The following is a 21,959-nucleotide window of genomic DNA, read 5'->3' on the forward strand; positions in this document are numbered from 1 at the left end:
AAATACACAAAACCACCTATTATTATCATTTTTATTACTATTATTATTGTTATTACAAGTACTCAAAAAATTAGAATGTCATAGTTTTTTCTTTGTTAATTATTTGTGAAAGTGAAAATTGTATAGATTATTACACAGACTGAAATATTCCAAGCTTTTGTAGCCGCTTTCAAAGCAGCATGGGGTTACATTGCACCTCCACAGATCTCAACCAAAAGGCCCAACCAAGTAACGGGGGAATAAAAATGGAGTTACTTTTCAGAAATTTTTGTTTAAACTAGTCAGTTATTTTCTATACCGCCTTCTCCATAGTGGGAAGCTGGTGGCCTATCTCCAGCAGTCTATGGGCGGGTAGGCGGGGTACACTAATTTTGTGGGCTATACATGTAACAATAATAATAGTCATTTTTATTATTATCACATCTTCTAGAGACTTGACCCAACTTGTTGGAATCTTTATAAACAGAAAATAAAAAGTATATAAACCTTATCTGTGAATCAGTCTTGTATCTGTCTTTCTTTAACTGGTCCCCAGTGGGATTTGTGTTAATAATACCGGCTCTGTTGATAGAGCTCCAGTACTCATGAGTCTTGCATGCGTCATCCCGGCGCAGGACCCTCACATGTTACTTTTTTTCTCCCATAATGACAGACGCTCCTCGCTCCAGCCCGGCTCATTGACGTCAATGTGCTTACGACCTGAACGACCTACGTGGCCAGTGGGAGAAGCCAAGCTCCATTCCCTCCCCACCAGACCCTTTATTGGTGGAAAGGAGAATTTTTACCAGACTGGAGAGGCGGGCGCATGCGCGTCCCTCCATTCTTATTGGTCTATTTTTACGTCATTGATTTATAAATGACGCTCGGCTGAAAGGAGCCAAATAAGAGCTCCACAAACAGAGATACCACAGTGGGTCAGCATTCAGTGCGGGTTCTCTTCTGTTTAAAAAAGAGAGGAACACAGGGAAGTCTGACAGATAGACTGAATCTTCAGGTAAGAGCGTGTTATTTAATTCTTTCATGTGATACTCGGATTTCTCATCCTTTCCGTATGATAGGAGCGTGTTGAATAGTATTTTATATCCGCAAACACCATTAAAATATTTTGTAGGAGAGTCGTTTACATATAAGAGAAGAATAAAATAAACCACGAGTGTGAAATGTTGCATGAACCGATTCCAATCATTGACCCAGTTGAGAAACTAGTTGGATGTATAATAAAGACAGAATTAACCCTTATGGGCACAGGGAGACTGCAGCTTGCAGCTCAGCTAAAAGAGGATGTCAAACTCATTTTGAGTAACAAACTAGTGAATAATGAGGAGCTAGTTTAAATATGTAAATCTTTAAAATGGTCTCTGCTTGAGTAATGTGGTTAAATGTGGTTAAAATACTTATAACTTTAAATATTTATGGTAAAAGTGTCTCAATAAGTATTTCAACCCCTTGAATTTTTGACCTTCTAGCACTCTCTGCCTGCTCAGACGCTTTTCTCCTAAGTTACCTGCTTGCTTTCATTCTTTTACTCCTAACTTTTTATCTCTTAGCCAAAATTTCTGAAATATTGGACTAATCTACTCCTTACCAGCGACTCCCAAGGATTATTATTATTTTTATTTTATTTTATTTTTTTCTAAAGGACTTTAATGTTTTTATAATCGAACTTGGGCCCCTAAAAGGAGATAGTTGTAAAATCTCTGTGCTTATACGTGACAGAAAGAACAAAGCCAAAAGGAAAAGAGACAGTAATAAACAATCAACAAAAGCCATAAACTGTCAGGTACAACCAGACACAGAGTTAATATCAGCAACTAAGTCATATAAACTGGCTTTACTGAACATTAGATCTCTGTCAGGAAAATCATTTTTAATCAATGACTTCATTACAAGACCACGATCTTGATGTTATGTTTTTAACAGAAACATGGTTACATGAATTTAATGAAGCTCCCATTCTGATAGAGGCGACGCCTCCGAACTACAATTTTCTTTGTGAGAGCAGACAGCAAAGAAAAGGTGGAGGGGTGGCCACTTTGTTTAAAGATTTACTAAAGTGTAAAAGAGTATTTCTGGGCAAATTTGACTCTTTTGAATATTTGGCTCTCCAGGTAAAGAGTCCGGTCCGAACCATGTTATTGAATATTTATAGGCCTCCTAAGTCCAAAACAAACTTTTTCAGTGATTTTAATGAGCTTTTATCTGTGATATGTGTTGATTATGACTGTTTAATTATTGTGGGAGACTTCAACATTCACATGGACAATCCTGAAGACAGAAGTGCAATAGATCTATGTGACACTCTTAGAAATTATGGTTTGACTCAACATGTTAAACAGCAAACGCACAAACAGAGACATATTTTGGATTTGATCATCACTAAGGGTCTAAACGTTTCCAAGGTATCTGTAACTGATGTTGCCCTATCTGACCACTTTTCTGTTATTTTTGAAAGCATCATCTGAAATGACTCAGTTTGCCAAAGAGACATGATAAGAAAACGCATCTTTAAGGACGGTGCTGCTGAAACCTTTTACCAGATTTACTCTTCTTCCTCCACTTTGCCCTGTAACACTGTAGATGAGCTGGTAGACAACTTTCATTCTAAAATCTCTGACATCATTGATTCAATTACTCCAATTAAAGTGAAAGTCGTTTCTGGGAAGAAAATGTCTCCATGGAGAAGTGTTCTACCTGCCAGAAGTGAAAAAAACGAGTGTCAAAAAGCTGAACGCAAGTGGCGAAAGACTGGAATCCAGGTTCACTATATTATCTATAAAGAGAGACTATACAGATATAACCTACAACTGAAAAATGCAAGGGAGTCTTTCTTTTCTGAGATCATCAGCAAAAACATTAACAATGCTCGTGCATTATTTGCCACGGTCGACAGGTTAACAAACCCTCCTGTAACTGTAGCATCTGAACTCCACTCTACCAGGGCCTGCAATGAATTTGCTAAATTCTTCACTGAAAAAAACCAAAAGATCTGAGGGGCAGTCAGCACATCCACATCAACTTCAGTACCAATGTTGTCTCCAACTAGAACTGATTTTGACAAAATGTCCCAATTTCACCAAATAAACTACAAAAACATAGAAGAAATCGTACAGCAACTAAGCTCTTCTTCCAGCTGTCTCGATGTTTTACCCACAGCTTTCCTTAAGAAAGCTTTGCCTGTAATAACATCTGATTTAAGACAAATAATAAACACGTCCCTTTTGTCAGGTGTTTTCCCCCAGGCCCTAAAAACAGCAATTATCAAACCTCTATTGAAAAAGAGCAACTTGGACAAGCTGCTACTACAGAACTACAGGCCTCTATCAAACCTCCCCTTCATCAGTAAGATTATTGAAAAAGCTGTGTTTCAGCAGTTAAACAACTTCCTAACAATGACCAACCGCTTCGATGTCTTCCAGACAGGCTTCCTGCTCACCACAGTACAGAGACTGCTCTTGTCAAGGTGTTCAATGACATCCGTATAAATGCAGACTGTGGAAGAACCACAGTGCTGGTATCATTGGACCTTAGTGCAGCATTCAACACTGTTGATCACTCCATTTTATTAGAGCGCCTGGAAAACTGGGTCAGCCTTTCTGGTACAGCACTCAGTTGGTTTAAATCCTACTTGAAGGACAGGGACTTTTTTGTGTCAGTAGGTAACTTTACGACAGAGACCACAAAAATCACATGTGGCGTTCCCCAAGGATCCATCTTAGGGCCCCTTCTATTCAATATCTACATGCTCCCCTTAACTCAGATTTTAATAAACAACAACGTAAGTTATCATAACTATGCAGACGACACATAGCTATACGTTACGATGTCACCAGGTGACTATGAACCCATTCAAGCGCTGGGGAAATGCTTAGAAGAAATCAATGCATGGATGGGCCAAAAATTTCTTCAGCTGAATCAAAACAAAACTGAAGTAATAATCTTTGGACCAAAGGAAGAGCTCTTAAAAGTTAGCACACAGCTTCAGTTAATACAGCTAGAAACCACCAGTCAGGCTCGAAACCTGGGTGTAGTGATGGACTCAGACCTAAACCTTCAGAGGCACATAAAGACAGTAACTATCTATCACCTAAAGAACATCTCCAGGATTAAAGGACTAATGTCTCAGCAGGACCTTGAAAAACTAATTCATGCATTCATCTTTAGTAGAATTGATTACTGCAACGGTGTCTTCACAGGCCTGCCTAAAAAGTCGATCAGACAGGTGCAGTTGGTCCAGAACGCTGCTGCCCGCGTCCTCACTAGAACTAAGAAAGTGGAGCACATCACCCCGGTTCTAAAGTCCCTACACTGGCTCCCTGTAGCTCAGAGAATAGACTTTAAAATACTTCTGTTAGTCTATAAATCACTGAATGGCTTAGCACTAAAATACATTACAGACTTGTCAGTTGTCAGTGTATCAACCACCCAGACCTCTCAGGTCTTCTGGCTCAAATCTACTCTGCATACCCAGAACCAGAACCAAACATGGAGAAGCAGCAGCTTTTAGTTCTTATGCTCCACTAATCTGGAATAAACTCCCAGAAAACTGTAAAAGTGCCGAAACACTAAATTGCTTTAAGTCAAGATTAAAAACTTATTTGTTTAGGGTGGCCATTGACTTTGCCATCTAAACATTATTAGTTATGTTTTCAGTCCAATTTTCCTTTCATTTTCTTATCCATCATTATATTCTCTTTATTTTATTTTTATTTTTTTAATTATCTTTGTTGTTTGATTTTCTGTATCATTGTAATGTTTTTCCTTGTGCACAGCGCCTTGAGTGCCTTGTTGCTGAAAAGCGCTATACAGATAAACTTGACTTGACTATAAACTGTCATTGTATTTTATTTAGATTTTATGTAATAAAATAAGTCATCAAATTTCAGGTGTTGTCACAGATTCTCAGCTGGTTTTACTGTAGGTCTAGACTCTGGGCCATTCTAATTCACCAAAGTGCTTTGATTAAAACCATTTCACTGGAGATCTTAGGGTGGTTGTCCTGCTGGTAGGCAAACCTCTACCCTAGTCTTAAGTCTCTGTGAGGTTGTCCTCCAGGAATGCCCTGTATTTAGCTTCATCAATCTTTCCATTAACTCTGACTAGCTTACCTGTCCCTGCAGTAGAAAAGCATCCCCATAGTATGATAATGCCACCACCATTTTTCAGCATGCGGATGATCTGTTTTAGGCTGATGTGCAGCGTTAGTTTTCTACCACACACATCTTTTTAGATGTAAGTTTCACCTGAGCACAGCACATATTTGCTATGTCGCATACATGGGACCTAGTAATGGCTGCAGTGGCTTTTTTCATTCAACTCATCCATTAAGGTCAGATTTGTGGAGCGTACAACTAATAGATTCTACCACCTGAAACATACCTGCTTGGTTGCTTCTCTGATTAATGTTCTCCTCACAAGCTATATGATGTTTTTCTGAAGCAGAAAAACCATCTTTACCCTTTCAAAAAAAGCCGGAGTACCCAGAGAGAACCCACACATGCACCCTTAGGGAAGATGGCCTGTTTATAGTATATAATATCTTGTTTAATAACATAATATGAATACAGCAGAAACAATTGAGCTTGTATCTTTAGTTTGAAAGTGTTGCGCAATATTGATGTAAATGTTTTAAATGGAAGAACTGGTAAAACTTATAGCCACAGTGGAGGGCTGGAAGAGTTACTTTCAGCTCTGGAGCCTTAGGCTGCAGACCCCTGGTTTAGGTGGATGTCCATGTCTTGACAAGTGTGCAGCTTTGTTATACTCTTTCCACCTAACCCTGCTTTAACATTCTCTACAACTTTCTTCTTGTCTGTTGAGTTTCTTAGGTTTTTATGATGCTTTTCCTTCTCTATTGTTCTCCAACAAACCTCTGAGGCCTTCACAGAACAGCTGTATTGATATTGAGAACACAGGAGGACTCTATTTATTAGGTCTTTTCTGAAGGCAATTGGGGACGCTGGATTTTATCGATGGGTTTCAGAGTAAATCAGAGTTAATACAAGTCAAAATTTTCAGAATGTTTTGTTTGTAAAAAGATTGGAAAACTATGTACAATTTTCCTTCCAAAATGCACACCAATAAAATACAGCTTTTAGGAACCAACCTTACTTTACATACAAATTTCTTCTTCTGTGGAATCAGCTCCCACTTTAGGTAACAGAGTCTCCTACCTTCTCTGTTTTTAAGACTAATCTCAAACTTCATTCTTTTAATCTGGTCTATATTTAACTTAAACTTTTTTTTCTTGTCTCTTTATTTGCATAGTAAAGGGTTTTAAATGACTGTCACTTATGTGCTTTTTTTTTTTAGTTTTCAAGCTCTATTAATTTCTCGTTTTTCTTTATGTTCCTGTTTAAATTTTATGTATTTGACTTTATTATCAGTGTTGTGCCAGTTCATCCATAATAGTTTTAAATTTCACTCATCCAGATTAAAACAAATGATTTCTTATTGAGCTTGAAAATTGCTTTACAAATAAAAATTGACTTGAGTTAGTGGACTAATAGCTTGTTGCATAAAAGCTAAATTTGTGTCCCATATCTTTAAAATATTTAATCTGAAAAGCTGAGCAGAAAGCACTTTCAGCAGAAGTGCAGTTGCTCAGGTGTGACTTTTGCCATTCAATAATCACTGAGTTGTGAGTGTCCCACTTTCTAAAGTATGTGCGTAAAGAGAGACGGAGTTAACATCTGAAGTGTAACAGGCTTTAAAGTGCTGATTGTCACTTGCCTTCAAGTAGGATTAAAGAGTCAGGGCAGGCATGGGATTCTCAGCCAACTGGCAGCTGTTGTCTTGTGGCTTTAATTCTTTCCATGGATTGAAGGTGTAGTTTTGTTCCCATTTCCTGGCTCAGGACTGGCTGCTCTGTCACTGATAACGTACCAGAAGCAGCTGAATCTGATGAAGTCTCCTAACTTGTTATATATGTTTTATATATACTTTTTCCTCAACAAATTTATCTGAACCAACTCCTCCTTTCTCCACAGAGTAAGCCTGTGTACTGTCTGCCACTTCTCCCACATCTCTCACGATGGATACCAGATCCGCCTCCCCTTCTCCCTCTGTGGTGGCGGGTTCTTCCTCCCTGTGGGGTCTAACCAAAAGGAGAAACAGAAAGCCTGGCTCAGGGAACATTTTCAGCAATGTGAACCTGTGGCAGCTCCAGAAGTTGTTTAGGGCAGCTGGAGATCATGACGCCAGGCAGAGGGCCCAGCTCATTTGGGTACACAAAGACAATGCTGAACTGGCTCAGGCCTTAATAGCGCTGAAGAGTCGAGGTCATCGAAGAGGGCTGAGGACTAACGGGAATGATGTGGTAGGCTCGCAATGGCTGCGAGCTTTCAATCACCTCAGGTACAACCACTTCTTTGCCATATATTAAGGATGGACCGATATGGAGATTTGGATATCCAATTTTATTATTGCTGTTATAGCTGATGACTGATCTTTAGTAAGATAATATACTGCTCAAAACAATAAAGGAAACACTCAAATAATACATCCTAGATCTGAATGAATGAAATATTCTCATGAAATACTTTGTTCTGTACAAAGTTGAATGTGCTGACAACAAAATGACACAAAAATTATCAATGGAAATCAAATTTATTAACCAATGGAGGCCTGGATTTGGAGTCACACACAAAATCAAAGTGGAAAAACACACTAAAGGCTGATCCAACTTTGATGTAATATCTTCAAAACAAGTCAAAATGAGGCTCAGTATTGTGTGTGGCCTCCACGTGTCTGTATGACCTCCCTACAACGCCTGGGCATGCTCCTGATGAGATGGCGGATGGTCTCCTGAAGGATCTCCTTCCAGACCTGGACTAAAGCATCCGCCAACTCCTGGACAGTCTGTGGTGCCCAGATGTGTTCAATCGGATTCAGTTCTGGGGAACGGGCGGGCCAGTCCATAGCTTCAATGTCTTCATCTTGCAGGAACTGCTGACACACTCCATCCACATGAGGTCTAGCATTATCCTGCATTAGGAGGAACCCAGGGCAAACCGCACCAGCATATGGTCTCACAAGGGGTCTGAGGATCTCATCTCGGTACCTAATGGCAGTCAGGCTACCTCTGGCGAGCCCATGGAGGACCATGCGTCCCTCCAAAGAAAGGCCACCCCACACCATTACTGACCCACTGCCAAACTGGTCATGCTGAAGGATGTTGCAGGCAGCAGATCGCTCTCCACGGTGTCTCCAGACTCTCTCACGTCTGTCACATGTGCTCAGTGTGAACCTGCTTTCATCTGTGAAGAGCACAGGGCACCAGTGGCGAATTTGCCAATCCTGGTGTTCTCTGGCAAATGCCAAGCGTCCTGCACGGTGTTGGGCTGTGAGCAAAACCCCCATTTGTGGATGTCGGGCCTCATACCATCCTCACGGAGTCGGTTTCTAACCGTTTGTGCAGACACATGCACATTTGTGGCCTGCTGGAGGTTATTTTGCAGGGCTCTGTTAGTGCTCCTCCTGTTCCTCCTTGCACAAAGGTGGATGTAGCGGTCCTGCTGCTGGGTTGTTGTCCTCCTACGGCCTCCTCTACGTCTCCTGGCCTGTCTCCTGGTAGCGCCTCCAGGCTCTGGACACTACGCTGACAGACACAGCAAACCTTTTTGCCACAGCTTACATTGATGTTCCATCCTGGATGAGCTGCACTACCTGAGCCACTTGTGTGGGTTGTAGAGTCCATCTCATGCTACCACGAGTGTGAAAGCACCACCAACATTCAAAAGTGATCAAAACATCAGCCAGAAAGCATAGATACTGAGAAGTGGTCTGTGGTCCCCACCTGCAGAACCACTCCTTTATTGAGTGTGTCTTACTTATCGCAAAAGACTTCCCCCTGTTATCTATTCCATTTGCACAACATCATGTGAAATTAATTGTCAATCAGTGTTGCTTCCTAAGTGGACAGTTTGATTTCACAGAAGTTTGATTTACTTGGAGTTATATTGTGTTTAAGTGTTCCCTTTAGTTTTTGAGCAGTGTTTTTCCCTACCCTACCGTGAAAAAAATGACCACACCTCTGACATGGCTTCTCTGCTTTAGTTAAAAAGTAATCAATCCTGAGTTGGATCACTATCGCTGTCACATGACCAAAAAATTACTACATGGCCAACCCTCTCCCCTCCCGAAACACATACAGATGGGGCAACAAAATGGACATAAATATTGGTTATTAATATTGGCCCAGTTTTGCTTATGGGACGGATACTGATATGTTAAAAATGACTACCATTGGCCAATACCGATGTTAATGTCAATATATCGTGCATCTCTACCATATATGATTCCACACATTCAACAGTAATAATTATTCTAGTCTCTAACAATAATCTTTGTTGCTCAGGATTGGAGAGAGCTCTTCAAGCAGACAAGGGAAAGAAGCTGGCGAGGAGAGGGATTTAAAGGCCGAAACACAGAGAAGTCCAGAGTCCTGCAAACACACCTCATTCGGAGCAACATCAGGAGAGACCGATGCCGAATCGGCTCTAACTAAGAGCCAAAACCCTAACAGAACCTTTGACAGAGCAGCTACAACCAGCTCAGGACTGAGGAGGGCAGGAGAGAGTAATCCAGAGAGATACCTGCACCGAATACTTTGCTGCGAAAGAAAAGGTAAAACTCCTGGACAGAACATGGACACATATAGTTCTAAATGTTAGAGATGAAACTTGGAGAAGAGAGTATTTCACAATGTTGGGCCTTTCTTGTGTTGCCCTGACGGTACTCTCACTTGTTGGAAACAAAGTTCCACCAGATCACCTGAGCCTAAAGCACAGACTGATTTAATTTAACTCAAAGCTTTAAATAACGATTGATGCTCAGAATCGGCCGTATTTAATGTGTTCTCACATTCACATCACCAGTAACACTAATTATGCATAAGGAAGAGAAGACAGTTGGAATGAAAAAACATGCTTTTGTTTTATTGACTTTTATGTTTTTTGAAAAGAATTATCACCAAAGCTGTTATTGAAAACTTAACGTGTTGAAAGCCTTGTTGTAAACAGTAAGACAATCTAAAAAAACACAAAAACAATGCTCTGCATTCAATGTTCATAAAACAATAAAGAAACGATCATAAACAAACCTCATAAAAGTGCTGGATTTTTACAATTTCTTTTTTATAAACCTGTAATGTTCTATTTTGAACTCTCAATAAAATCTGTTTTATTTTCAATGTCTATCATTGTCCATTTATTACAACAGTTGTAACATTCAGTAATTATACCACATTTTATATTTGTCTTTTCTACTTTTAGTGTAGTAGTCATATTTGTAGCTGTCACAAAACACAGCAATAAATAAAGAGATCCTCTTTTTTAAATTATTTTTAACGATATTTGTTTGTTGTGTTCATACACTGTTTTCATCAGCCTTTTTACTGCTTTATGTGGAAACTGTTAGTTGCAGAATAAATCAAAACTCTCCTGATCTTTACATCACACCTTGTTTTAATTTTGTGTTATTTTATGTTTTATTAATAATAACCATCCTGAGTATATAAGGCTCGGAACTAATAAACTGCAAAGGAATTTGAGAAGAGTCAGATTTTCAGATTAAATGTTTGACAAAATTTAAAACTTGAAATCAAAGATAACACGTTTTATAAGGCTGCCCTCTTTACTGGCTGCTCTACTTGTTATTTTATCTGCTTTTTACAAAAAAGGGACACATAATGAAAAGTTATATTTTTGTGCCAAGGAGCACAATGGTTACAACCAGCTCATATTTTCATATTAAGCATAAGAAGGCATTTCATTTGGGTTGATCAGAGTTGCAGCCTGTTTCTACTTTATACCTGGAGTTCAAAGAAAAAAATAAAATAAAAACATGTTTTAGAGTTTTCCTCCACTGATATCAAGTTTTTGTTTTATTATTAACTCCAAAAAACCTAATACAGTAATGATTTAAGCTTCTCCTAAAATGTTCTCATCATTTCATATCATATTCAACTGTTATCCCAGCCTCAAATAAAATAAGAAATAGTTTGACAGACATTATTTTTGGGAGGCAACCACTTCCATAATCAAACTGTTAACTTAGACAAATACTTAATTTATGCAGAGTAGAAACATCTTTTTAAAGGTTAGCTATAGACCCAGAACTTATTTTTTTTACCATAATAAATCTTAAAATACATTCTTTTGGACTTTTAAATTATCTATATCTCAGAGACTCACAATGGTTATAAAAATAAAAACTCTTTTCTAGAAAATCGCCAAATATACTTATCATAATAATGGTTACATGATGAGGGATTGGTAAAAGCTCTGACAGTGAAAGTTCTGTTCAGTGTGTTGTAATCTAAGGTTGGTTAATGACAATATGTGTTATGGTCAAAAAGTAGAGATAAAGAATCTGATCAAAAACTGAATTTTAATAAAAAGCCTAATCAGGTCAGTCTGTCTAATAAACATCTGCATTTATTCTTTTTTGTTTAGTTTATTTTGATACTTTATTTAACCAGAAATAACAGACTGGGTACTCGAACTGCTCTGCATTTGAGTACAAATGATGCCCTCTAGTGGTCATGTTTGTTTCTGCGTTTATCACATAGCTATGTCAGGTTTAAGACACTAGATGGCGCAAAAGGTTAAGTTTTGAGAGAGAGAGACCCTAGCAAGAGTAAAATTAACTCAAATTTTTGATTTTCTCTAGCCTTTTTCCAATGAAAAAGTTACCTGATCCTAAAGGTCTGATTATTTAATAAATATAGAAGATTTTAGAAATCTGTAATAAACGACCAGTTGTATAGTTTATTTGAATTCATACAATGTTCTGACTGAACAAGCAACTTCAAACAATTAATTCAATACATTTTTATATTTTTACTGTAGTCATTTTCCCCTTTAGATTCTGTTCAGTATGAAAGCTGCCCTGTAAGGCCAGATATGGCCACATGGCAGAAAGAGGGTAATACTGAATCTGGGATACTGTCCTCTTTGTCTGTCCTGGATTGACTTGGCAGTGCCTGCTTGGCTGGAACCCTGACAGGACTGAGGCCAATGTGGGGTGGATTTGTGAGGTGCTGAAAGCTCAGCTGATTCCCTCAAACCCACAAAAAGCAACTGAGCATCTCAGAGGTAATCCTCTATGAGCTGAACTTCTCACCTTGTTGTATTAAAATAAGCACACTGCACAGAAAATATTACTTTCTATGTAGGTTTATTTAGACTATTCAGATGTGGACTGATGATCCAGCAGTAATATATACATGCATCTCTTTTTAATATTCTAGATGGCAGTGTTTCCTTTCTGCAAAATGATCATTTTTGACTTGTAATAAGTGCTATTAATGCTTATTTGTTCTCAGTGTAGACGGAGAACTTGCTGTTCAGCAGTTTTTAAACTGCCATCCAACTGCTTGTCTGTAGTTAAATACATTAGTCCCCCTGGTTATATTGACAGTTTCATGGCTGCTGTTAACTTAAGCATGATGAAGAGACTAAAACTGGTTTTAACGAGCCAATTAAAACCATATATCTAAGATTAGTGAAAGCCTAAAATAGGAACATCTTCTCTAGCTGACTCATTAATATTTGGGATATTTAGATCCAAAGAGACACAGCATAAATGTGATTATGATGCGATACCCAAAAGAATGATTATTAACAGATGTTTAAAATATTTAAAAATGTAATCTAGAGTTTAAATTAAAGTGTTTGGCAAAGTATTCACCCCCATTGTACTTTTTTACATTTTGTCATGTTACAACCACCAACGTTTTTATGGAATAATGCAACGCAAAGTAGGGCATAATTGGTAAGTGTGATCACATGTGAAGTGGCAGCTCAGCTGGAGTTGGATGTCTGAATTGGCTTTCAGGCGTTGCTCCATTTATCATTTTCTATTTATTTTACAATTATACACCACTTTGTGTTGAGTTGTCCTATAATATCCGAATAAAATACAGTGAAATGTGTGTAAGGTTACTTTTGCATGGAAGTGTATGACCTTTGACGTTGACAATGAAAAATACATTGTTTTCTATCCAAATCTGGGTTAAATCCTAATGGAGGTGCAGAAACCAGTTAATTGTGCTGACTTCTTTAATTCTATTCTTATAATTCTGTGCACAGTAGGATTATGGCAGCAAGCTTTGACTCCTTTGTGCTACACTGATGCCTTTCAGGCACATGGCACATCCTAACAATTTTCTGAGTTATGTGCATATGAATGAACATCTAAATGATTTCAAAATTCTAAATACAGATGGGTTTTTTCATAAAAAGCTTTTTTGTGCATTGTTTTGGGTGTAAGCCTCTTGTTCTGGAACTCTCCAAACACAAAGAAAATTAAAACGGTGCTTAAAAATAAGGCAGCATATTGGTTCTTGGCAGAGAAGCATTTATCGTCCAGCTGTCCGCTGATTAGTCCATTGGTATTTAAACACCAAGTGTCTTTAATTCTCTTTCTCAGCATTTTCAGAAGTAAATTAACTGAAATGTGACAAACACTGACTGCCTAATCTCCTGCAGTTCATCCTAAACTCTGCAGCACACTAGATTAACTTTGCAACCACTCTGCATTTTGATTAAATCCTGCTTTGTGGTGTTTGTACGTAAATTAGGTTTAGCCTCCCGCTTGTCATATGAATCAGCTGAGTAAATGTCATTTTGATTGACAATAATTTTTTATGAGGTTGTTCCAACAGAAACGTAAACTTTGATGTCAAAAATAAATGCTTGCTTTTCTAGCCTCACCTTCCAGACATTTTCTGTGCAGATGAGTCGATGCAAAGCAGACAAACGATGAAGAACAGAGATGATTGACAGGTGCACAGGGAGCACATCTGATTTTTCTAAGGAAGAAAATAAAAGTCCTTGTGTTCCAGTGTGTGACTGACAAAAAAAGTTGTATAGAGAGATTTTAGATAGGGAAGGATCTGAGAATTGAATGTATCCCTGCTGCACCATAATTAGAGCAGGGAACAGTAATTGTGCGATAATACATACAGAATATGCTCCCAGTGCTCTGATAATGATATGTAACATACAAACACAATGCCATGGAGCTGCACTCTGCATCTTCATTCAAGGTAAAACACCACAACACTGCAGCACAGCTCTCACTGTTTATCCTCGCTCTGTGTGTCAGTCAGTGGCTTGCTCTTATTTTGGGCTCAGGCTCTTGCTGCTGTGTGCAGTCTCCAAACACAGGCACGCCACTCCATTCCTGTTCCTTTTTAAGGGTTATGTAGACATCAAACATGATTCAACAAGGGAGTGAACAGGAGGCGTCACCGTTTTTCTTTGCATCATTTACTTTTTTTTAACTTTAGATATGAACATCCCTTGGCTGATGTAGAAGAAAGATTACATATTCAAACTCTAAAGAGAAAACTAGAGGTGCCAGCTGTATTTGTGAAATAAAAATGCAACCTTTCAGAGGCCACTGATATAAAATAGGCCGCAACTGGCTTCCATATCAGACCGTTCTGTTTGGCGTGATCCTTGGCTACCTTCAGGGTAGATCCTGGCTGTGCAAAAACATAACTTCATATCAAATCGTTTCGGCCACATTGACATTTTGAACCGTTAAGATCAGCAGAGCCAGCCAACATTTGCTCAAGCAGCATCATCACCTTTATAAAAAGGTCATGCTGGATAAATCTGTGGATTTTTGTTCTCTGTTTCTTTTCTGTACCCAAATTAGAAACACTTGTTCTTTTCCAGTTGCAGTTATTAGATTGTACATATTTTGTCACACATGAATGTTTCAGATCATTAAACAAATTTTATTACCAGACAAAGATAATCGTAGCAAGTACTAACAGGAGTTCTGAAATAATAATTTCGTTTAGTCAGAAAACAAAGCCATCCAAATCAACCTGGCCCCTGTTTAAATCTAATTTCTGGTTGGGCCACCCATTGAGTCCATTACATCTCAGTGGAGGAATTTTGGCCAATTCCTCTTTGGAAAATTGCTTTAATCTAGTCCCACTGGAGGGGTGTAGAGCATGAACAGCCTGTTTAAAGTTCTTTCACAATATCTAATTTTAATTTAAGTCTGGATGCTGACTAGTCCACTTCCAAACGTTAATTTTGTTTGGTTTTTTACCATCCAGAGGTGGACCTTTTGGTGTGCTTTGGGTCATTGTTCTGCCTCATAACCCAGGTGAGCTTGATTGTAAGGCAATAAAACAGCCCAGCACCATCTAGGCTCCCACTGGATAGCCTTTTTCCATCAACAAATGAAATGATAATTTCAAAACAGTTTTATGTATTTTCTCTAGTTAACATCTGTATGATATCAAAATCTTTTCAATGATCTGAAACATTTAAGGGTGACAAGGAAATCTAAAAATGTCTGTAAGGGTGCAGATATTATATATATATATATATATATATATATATATATAGTAAATCAGAAAAGCTGACAACACGACAGAAAACTATTTCTGACATAACAGCTAAATTCTTTAAAACCAAGTTAATTAACCTAAATAACTTTATGTATAAAAGCTGCTAACAGAGGCTTACCTGCACAGTGCAGAATCAGTACAACCTGCGTGGAACAACAACAGTTAATTCATTCGTGCATCAACTGGGCACATTTTTTACTGAAGTTTATTGAACAAGTAATAACTTATAAATACCATAGAAATGAATGACATAACATACAAATATATACATATTCAAGACGTGAGCAGAAGTATAGACTAATTTTGTTCCACTCCTTTTCTATATACTATATTATCTCCACCTGCTTCTGCTTACATAAGTGTATTAGCAACAACAATTTTACATAATTCCCATAAATCCACTACACCTCATATTTTTAGATTTTTACAATGTTTATATAGCCATATGTTTGCACATACATAAAATTACATTACTTAGTATGGTTCATATTTACAATAAGTAATTCAATGGTAATGGTAATATTAAACTTTGCATATTCATCTTAACCATTTTCTTTTACCTTCTTTTGAAAAGTTTAATACTCGGACACTGCCATAGCTCCACATTCAGAATGTTCCAGAGTTTCACCCCACACACGGAAATACAGAAAGTCTTCTTCGTGTTTCTGATTTTAAAGGTTCTAAACTGACCTTTACCCCTCATTTTGTAAACCCCTTCCTGTTTCTTGAACATTCTTTAAATGTTTGAATGTGGCAGGTTGTTATTGTTGGCTTTAAACAACTTCATCATCAAGCAATCCTGATTTATTCAGACTTCTGCTTGCAGGGCACTGTTTACTGTGATGCGTGACAGGAGCATGTGCATATAAAGATCTGAAGAGTAAAGTGGGACTAATCTCATATTAACATGTTCCACTGGCTTGGAACTAAGAGGGGGAGCAAATCTGAATAATTCACTTTAAAAGAGACCGCTGAGCCCGTGACACACTACACACAGAGTAACCTTCAGTTAATGAAGGAAATTGCAGGCAGAACCATTTATATATTTAACTCTGTGCTTTTGCTTACATGTATGTAATAACATGCATGGGCGCACAGACTTGAATCAGGCAGCTTAGGCCCTCATGCTGCATAGGAAAATTCAACTTTCATCAAGCTTTGTTTTCTCCAGCATATGCATAAACATTTGTTCACATGACGAAATCGAGTGCAGGACAAGTTTCTGTAACAGCCTCTTTTAAAGTTCACCAAGTTCGTCACAGCTTGTCACGACCTATGAGAAAGTGTGTATTTATACCAGGAAAGTCCTTTGGTCCGCTTGTTTGGTCTGGCCCAAAAGTTGACTTAATTTTTTTTTTGTTTGGTGCAGTTTGCTTTCGAATTGTACTTTTTGCATATAACTTGTAAACAAAGCCACGCGGGTGACGATCATTGCTCCCATTTGACAGAAATGACCAGGGCGGGACAGAGCGCAGACCCGGAAAAGCAATACCTGCAGCATTTCTGTTTTGCATATTTGTGCAGTTATTGTACCAGCTCATTCAATGCAGGTTTTGCGATGTTCTATTTCTAATTTTGGAACAACATCGAATGTGAACGTGTGCTGTAAGCCGAAGGAGACAATGTGCTCTGGTGCCCTGACCCACAGTGTGTTGGCAGCAGCGTTGCTAAGCAAAAGACTTCAGTACAACACTCAGTATTCACAACTTTCACTACAGTGGCTTATAAAGTCCAAAAAGGCGTATCTTTCCTGTGGTTGAGGGCCGGTTCATATTTACACCAGAAGCGAACCGCACTAGAGTCTGTTTGGAAGCAAACCGAGACCACCTCAAAAAGAGGACGTGAGTCTGGTTGTTTGGTCCGAACCAGGGTTCACTTGAATGTATTCACACCTGCACAAAATGTCCGGACCAAGAGGGGAAACGAACTCTGGTCCATTTAAAGCGGACCAAATATGGCAGGTGTGAATGCTTTTACAGAGACCCTGCAATAAAAAAACAAATATTCCAAGTAAAACAAATGAAAAGCGCTTTAGTGTATGACAAGATCTAGGGTTTGTTCTTTTGAATATACAGGGGTTGGACAATGAAACTGAAACACCTGGTTTTAGACCACAATAATTTATTAGTATGGTGTAGGGCCTCCTTTTGCAGCCAATACAGCATCAATTCGTCTTGGGAATGACATATACAAGTCCTGCACAGTGGTCAGAGGGATTTTAAGCCATTCTTCTTGCAGGATAGTGGTCAGGTCACTACGTGATACTGGTGGAGGAAAACGTTTCCTGACTCGCTCCTCCAAAACACCCCAAAGTGGCTCAATAATATTTAGATCTGGTGACTGTGCAGGCCATGGGAAATGTTCAACTTCACTTTCATGTTCATCAAACCAATCTTTCACCAGTCTTCCTGTGTGTATTGGTGCATTGTCATCCTGATACACGGCACCGCCTTCAGGATACAATGTTTGAACCATTGGATGCACATGGTCCTCAAGAATGGTTCGGTAGTCCTTGGCAGTGATGTGCCCATCTAGCACAAGTATTGGGCCAAGGGAATGCCATGATATGGCAGCCCAAACCATCACTGATCCACCCCCATGCTTCACTCTGGGCATGCAACAGTCTGGGTGGTACGCTTCTTTGGGGCTTCTCCACACCGTAACTCTCCCGGATGTGGGGAAAACAGTAAAGGTGGACTCATCAGAGAACAATACATGTTTCACATTGTCCACAGCCCAAGATTTGCGCTCCTTGCACCATTGAAACTGACGTTTGGCATTGGCATGAGTGACCAAAGGTTTGGCTAAAGCAGCCCGGCCATGTATATTGACCCTGTGGAGTTCCTGACGGACAGTTCTGGTAGAAACAGGAGAGTTGAGGTGCACATTTAATTCTGCTGTGATTTGGGCAGCCGTGGTTTTATGTTTTTTGGATACAATCCGGGTTAGCACCCGAACATCCCTTTCAGACAGCTTCCTCTTGCGTCCACAGTTAATCCTGTTGGATGTGGTTCGTCCTTCTTGGTGGTATGCTGACATTACCCTGGATACCGTGGCTCTTGATACATCACAAAGACTTGTTGTCTTGGTCACAGATGCGCCAGCAAGACGTGCACCAACAATTTGTCCTCTTTTGAACTCTGGTATGTCACCCATAATGTTGTGTGCATTTCAATATTTTGAGCAAAACTGTGCTCTTACCCTGCTAATTGAACCTTCACACTCTGCTCTTACTGGTGCAATGTGCAATCAATGAAGACTGGCTACCAGGCTGGTCCAATTTAGTCATGAAACCTCCCACACTAAAATGACAGGTGTTTCAGTTTCATTGTCCAACCCCTGTAGATTATTTTGCCAGCAGGGATGCTTTCCAAGACATTTTAATTAAGTGTTTGCAGACTCAGACATAGAGATGGGTTCACATGTAAGAAACATAATACACATGTTACTACCAAAATTATTCACTCACCCATTCAATTTATTAAACTCAAATGTTCCAATCACTCCCACAGCCACATGTACAGTATATACAATACAACACCTAGGCAGACTGCTAGTGCAAGTATTTGTGTAAAAATAGGTCACTTTCAGGAGCCCGGTGAACCCTGTATTTTACTGTTAATTTAATTTAATTTCCCTTTCGGATTAATAAAGTATTTTTGAATTGAATTGAATTGTTATAGTGGTACAGTGCTAGTAAGCCACCTGTGCAATAAATCTGGTTAGGAAATTTCGTCAATACAAATAAGGAATAGGTATAAATGTTCTACTATCAAGTGTTTGTGGTATTGTGACAAAGTGGAAATGATTGAGAATGAAAGCAATGCGGCCATGAAGCGCTAGGCTATGTAAAATCACTTTCAGTGGATGCTGAGGCACACGGTGGCCATAGGTTGCTAATTTTCTGCAGCATAAATAGTTACAGACCTCCAAACTTCGTCTGGTCTTCTGATTAACTCTATAACAGTGCTTAAAGAGCTTCATGGAATGGTGTTCCAATGAAGCTGTACCCAAGCCTTACTTTAGCAAGTTCAAAGCAAAGTGTCGGACAAGCATGTTGCCACTGCACTCTTGAGCAGGGCAGTCATGTTCAAATTATTTCCTTCTGTCCTTCTGTCTTCTGTCTGACTTCATAGTGTCAACTGTAAAGTTTAATGCAGAGAGATGCACATAGGATATGAGCTCAGTTCTTGTGAAAGGAACTCACTTAGTTCTTCAGCATACCGAGACAATTTAGAAAACTTCATACTCTCCCTGTTGCGGGACCAGTTTTAGGATGTTCCAACATCAGTGCAATCCAGTGATGAATTAGATCACAGACTGGCCTTCTAGCCTAACATCAGTCTCTGATCTCACAAATGTGCTTCTGTAAGAATAATCATAAATTCCTACTTCTACACCTTGTAGAAAGCCTTCCCAGAAGAGCTAAAGCAGTTATAGCTGCAAAGGGTGGGCCAACCTCTTAAACTCCCTGGGTTACGAACGAGAGGTTACTCAAGTTCACGTGTGTGTGTAAACTGACCCAGTACTGTTGGCAATATGGTGTATACTGATGTAGCTTTACCTAAAAACAAGAGCAAAAAACAGTTGACATCATATTTCTCTGTGTAGCACTGTAGAGGTACAAAATTAGCTTCTGAAGCAGTTCAAAAGTCTATTACACAGGCAACCTATAGAGTGAAAAGCAAAAATATAAGGATGCAGCTGACAAAATGGAAAAATTCGGAAAGGGAGGGTTTGGAGTGAGGCTTTGTCTGCGACTTTAGGGAATTTATTACGGTCACTCTAAACTCTTCTCTGCTGCTCCTTTGCTGCTTATTTCTAACCTTGGTTAAAACAGATTTTATTCCTCTGGCAGCTGAACCATTTCAAAGGCTTGACCTTCATCTCTAGCCTCCACATGCGGGCTCTGACTGAGTTCCCCTGCAGTTTATTGTGGTTACTCCTCACCTGCAGCAGTGCTTGGTTCATGCTTGTGGGAAGCAACGGAGTGTGTATGAGCGAAGAGTGTTGATAAACATATTTCAATATTTAACTTTTTCACAATTCTCAAATTTTATGAGACACTGTATTTTGGGTTTTCATTATCTGTAAGCCATAATCATCAAAATTAAAAACTTAAAAAGGAAAAATAATTCTTGAACTCTTTCATGATATACAAATTTTTTGAGACATGTACTGACTTTCAAGTCACTGTAAACATAATCTCAAATAATAATCTCTTTGCTGTTTTCATCAGATCAAAACTATTATTTGCCAGTTTTAAAACATATTTTATTTGTATCAGTACTCAGTGGAGAAGTAACAAACTAGAACGAGATAAAATGATCTGCCAGTGTAGATAACTTGCCTCTAATATATGTTGTTAAAAGGGAAAATACCTCAAACATAAAGCTGGAACATAATTCCTTTTAAACAAAAACATCTGGAAACCACCGCCACCACCCAAGGCTATTCAGAGCTCTGTGGGCTTATAAAGTGTATTGGGAGTTAATATTAGGCTCCTTTTAAACAGCTACAATGCCTTGCAAAGTATTCAACCCCCTTGAAGTTTTTGACACGCCATACCCACAAACTTCATTATATTTTATTAGGCTTTTTTATGACTTATCAACACAGAAGGATTTATAACTGATATGGAAGGAAAAATCTGTAAAGTATGCTCTTAATTTGCATTAGCCCATTTTACTCTGATAGCCTTAAATAAAACCCGATGTCACCACCTGCCTTCTATTAGTAAATAGATACCATGTGTGTGCAATTTAAAACATTAAGCCAAAACATCTTGTGAATCTCTGTTCAGACCATCATCTTAAAATTAAAAGAGTATGGCACCGTTACAGACCCACTGAGAAACAACATGCTAAACCTACCAAAAGGTTCATGGTGTCTCTGGTAGAGCTACAGAGATCCCAAGCTGAGGTGGGACCTTCTGTGAATAGGACAACTATTAGTAGTTTACTCCTTCAAACTGACTTTTAAATATGAAAGGCAAGACTGTTGAACTGTTAAAAGAAACACGACAGGGACATGACAAACATCTGGAAAAAGGTGCTCTGTTCCAATTAACGTTTTGGCCTGCATGCAAAACACAAAGTTTGGCAGACACCATCCCTACAATGGAACATGGTGGTGGCAGCATCATGCTGTGAGGTTGCTTTTCTTCAGCAGTAGAAGGAAAATGATGACAGTGAATCAGATAATAAATGGAGCAATACACATGGTAATTCTAGAAGAAAACCTATTCAGTGCTGTATAAGATCTAAGACTGGGACAGAGGTTCGCGCCTAGCTGGACAACGGCTCAAAACAAGCAGCCAAACCTACAAGATAATGCTTTAGAACAAAGTTTAATCTTATTCTCCACCGATTCTATTTTGCAACAGAATGGGGGACATTTAAGTCTCTAGATACTCAACGCTGGTAGACAGATGCCCTATAAAACCTGCAGTTGTAATTTCAGCAGAAGTTGGTACGACAAAGTAATGACAGAGGAGTGCTAAAAACAAATGCATATCACAACATTCATGTATTTTTTCATTAAAACATATCATGTATCTGTTTCGTTCAACTTCAACTTATTC

General features: G+C 38.8%; 1 protein-coding gene across 1 annotated transcript; it reads left to right on the forward strand.

The window, feature by feature from the left end:
- The first annotated feature begins 848 nt into the window (after positions 1 to 848).
- LOC124859624 lies at positions 849 to 10,189 on the forward strand. Its single transcript, XM_047352514.1, has 3 exons — positions 849 to 994; positions 6,987 to 7,353; positions 9,356 to 10,189. The coding sequence occupies exons 2-3, from the start codon at positions 7,031 to 7,033 to the stop codon at positions 9,669 to 9,671; spliced, it is 639 nt and encodes a 212-aa protein (XP_047208470.1). The 5' UTR covers positions 849 to 994; positions 6,987 to 7,030; the 3' UTR covers positions 9,672 to 10,189.
- The last annotated feature ends 11,770 nt before the right edge of the window (positions 10,190 to 21,959 follow it).

Source organism: Girardinichthys multiradiatus, chromosome 22 (genome assembly GCF_021462225.1).
Source record: "Girardinichthys multiradiatus isolate DD_20200921_A chromosome 22, DD_fGirMul_XY1, whole genome shotgun sequence".
In the NCBI taxonomy this organism is placed as follows: domain Eukaryota; kingdom Metazoa; phylum Chordata; class Actinopteri; order Cyprinodontiformes; family Goodeidae; genus Girardinichthys; species Girardinichthys multiradiatus.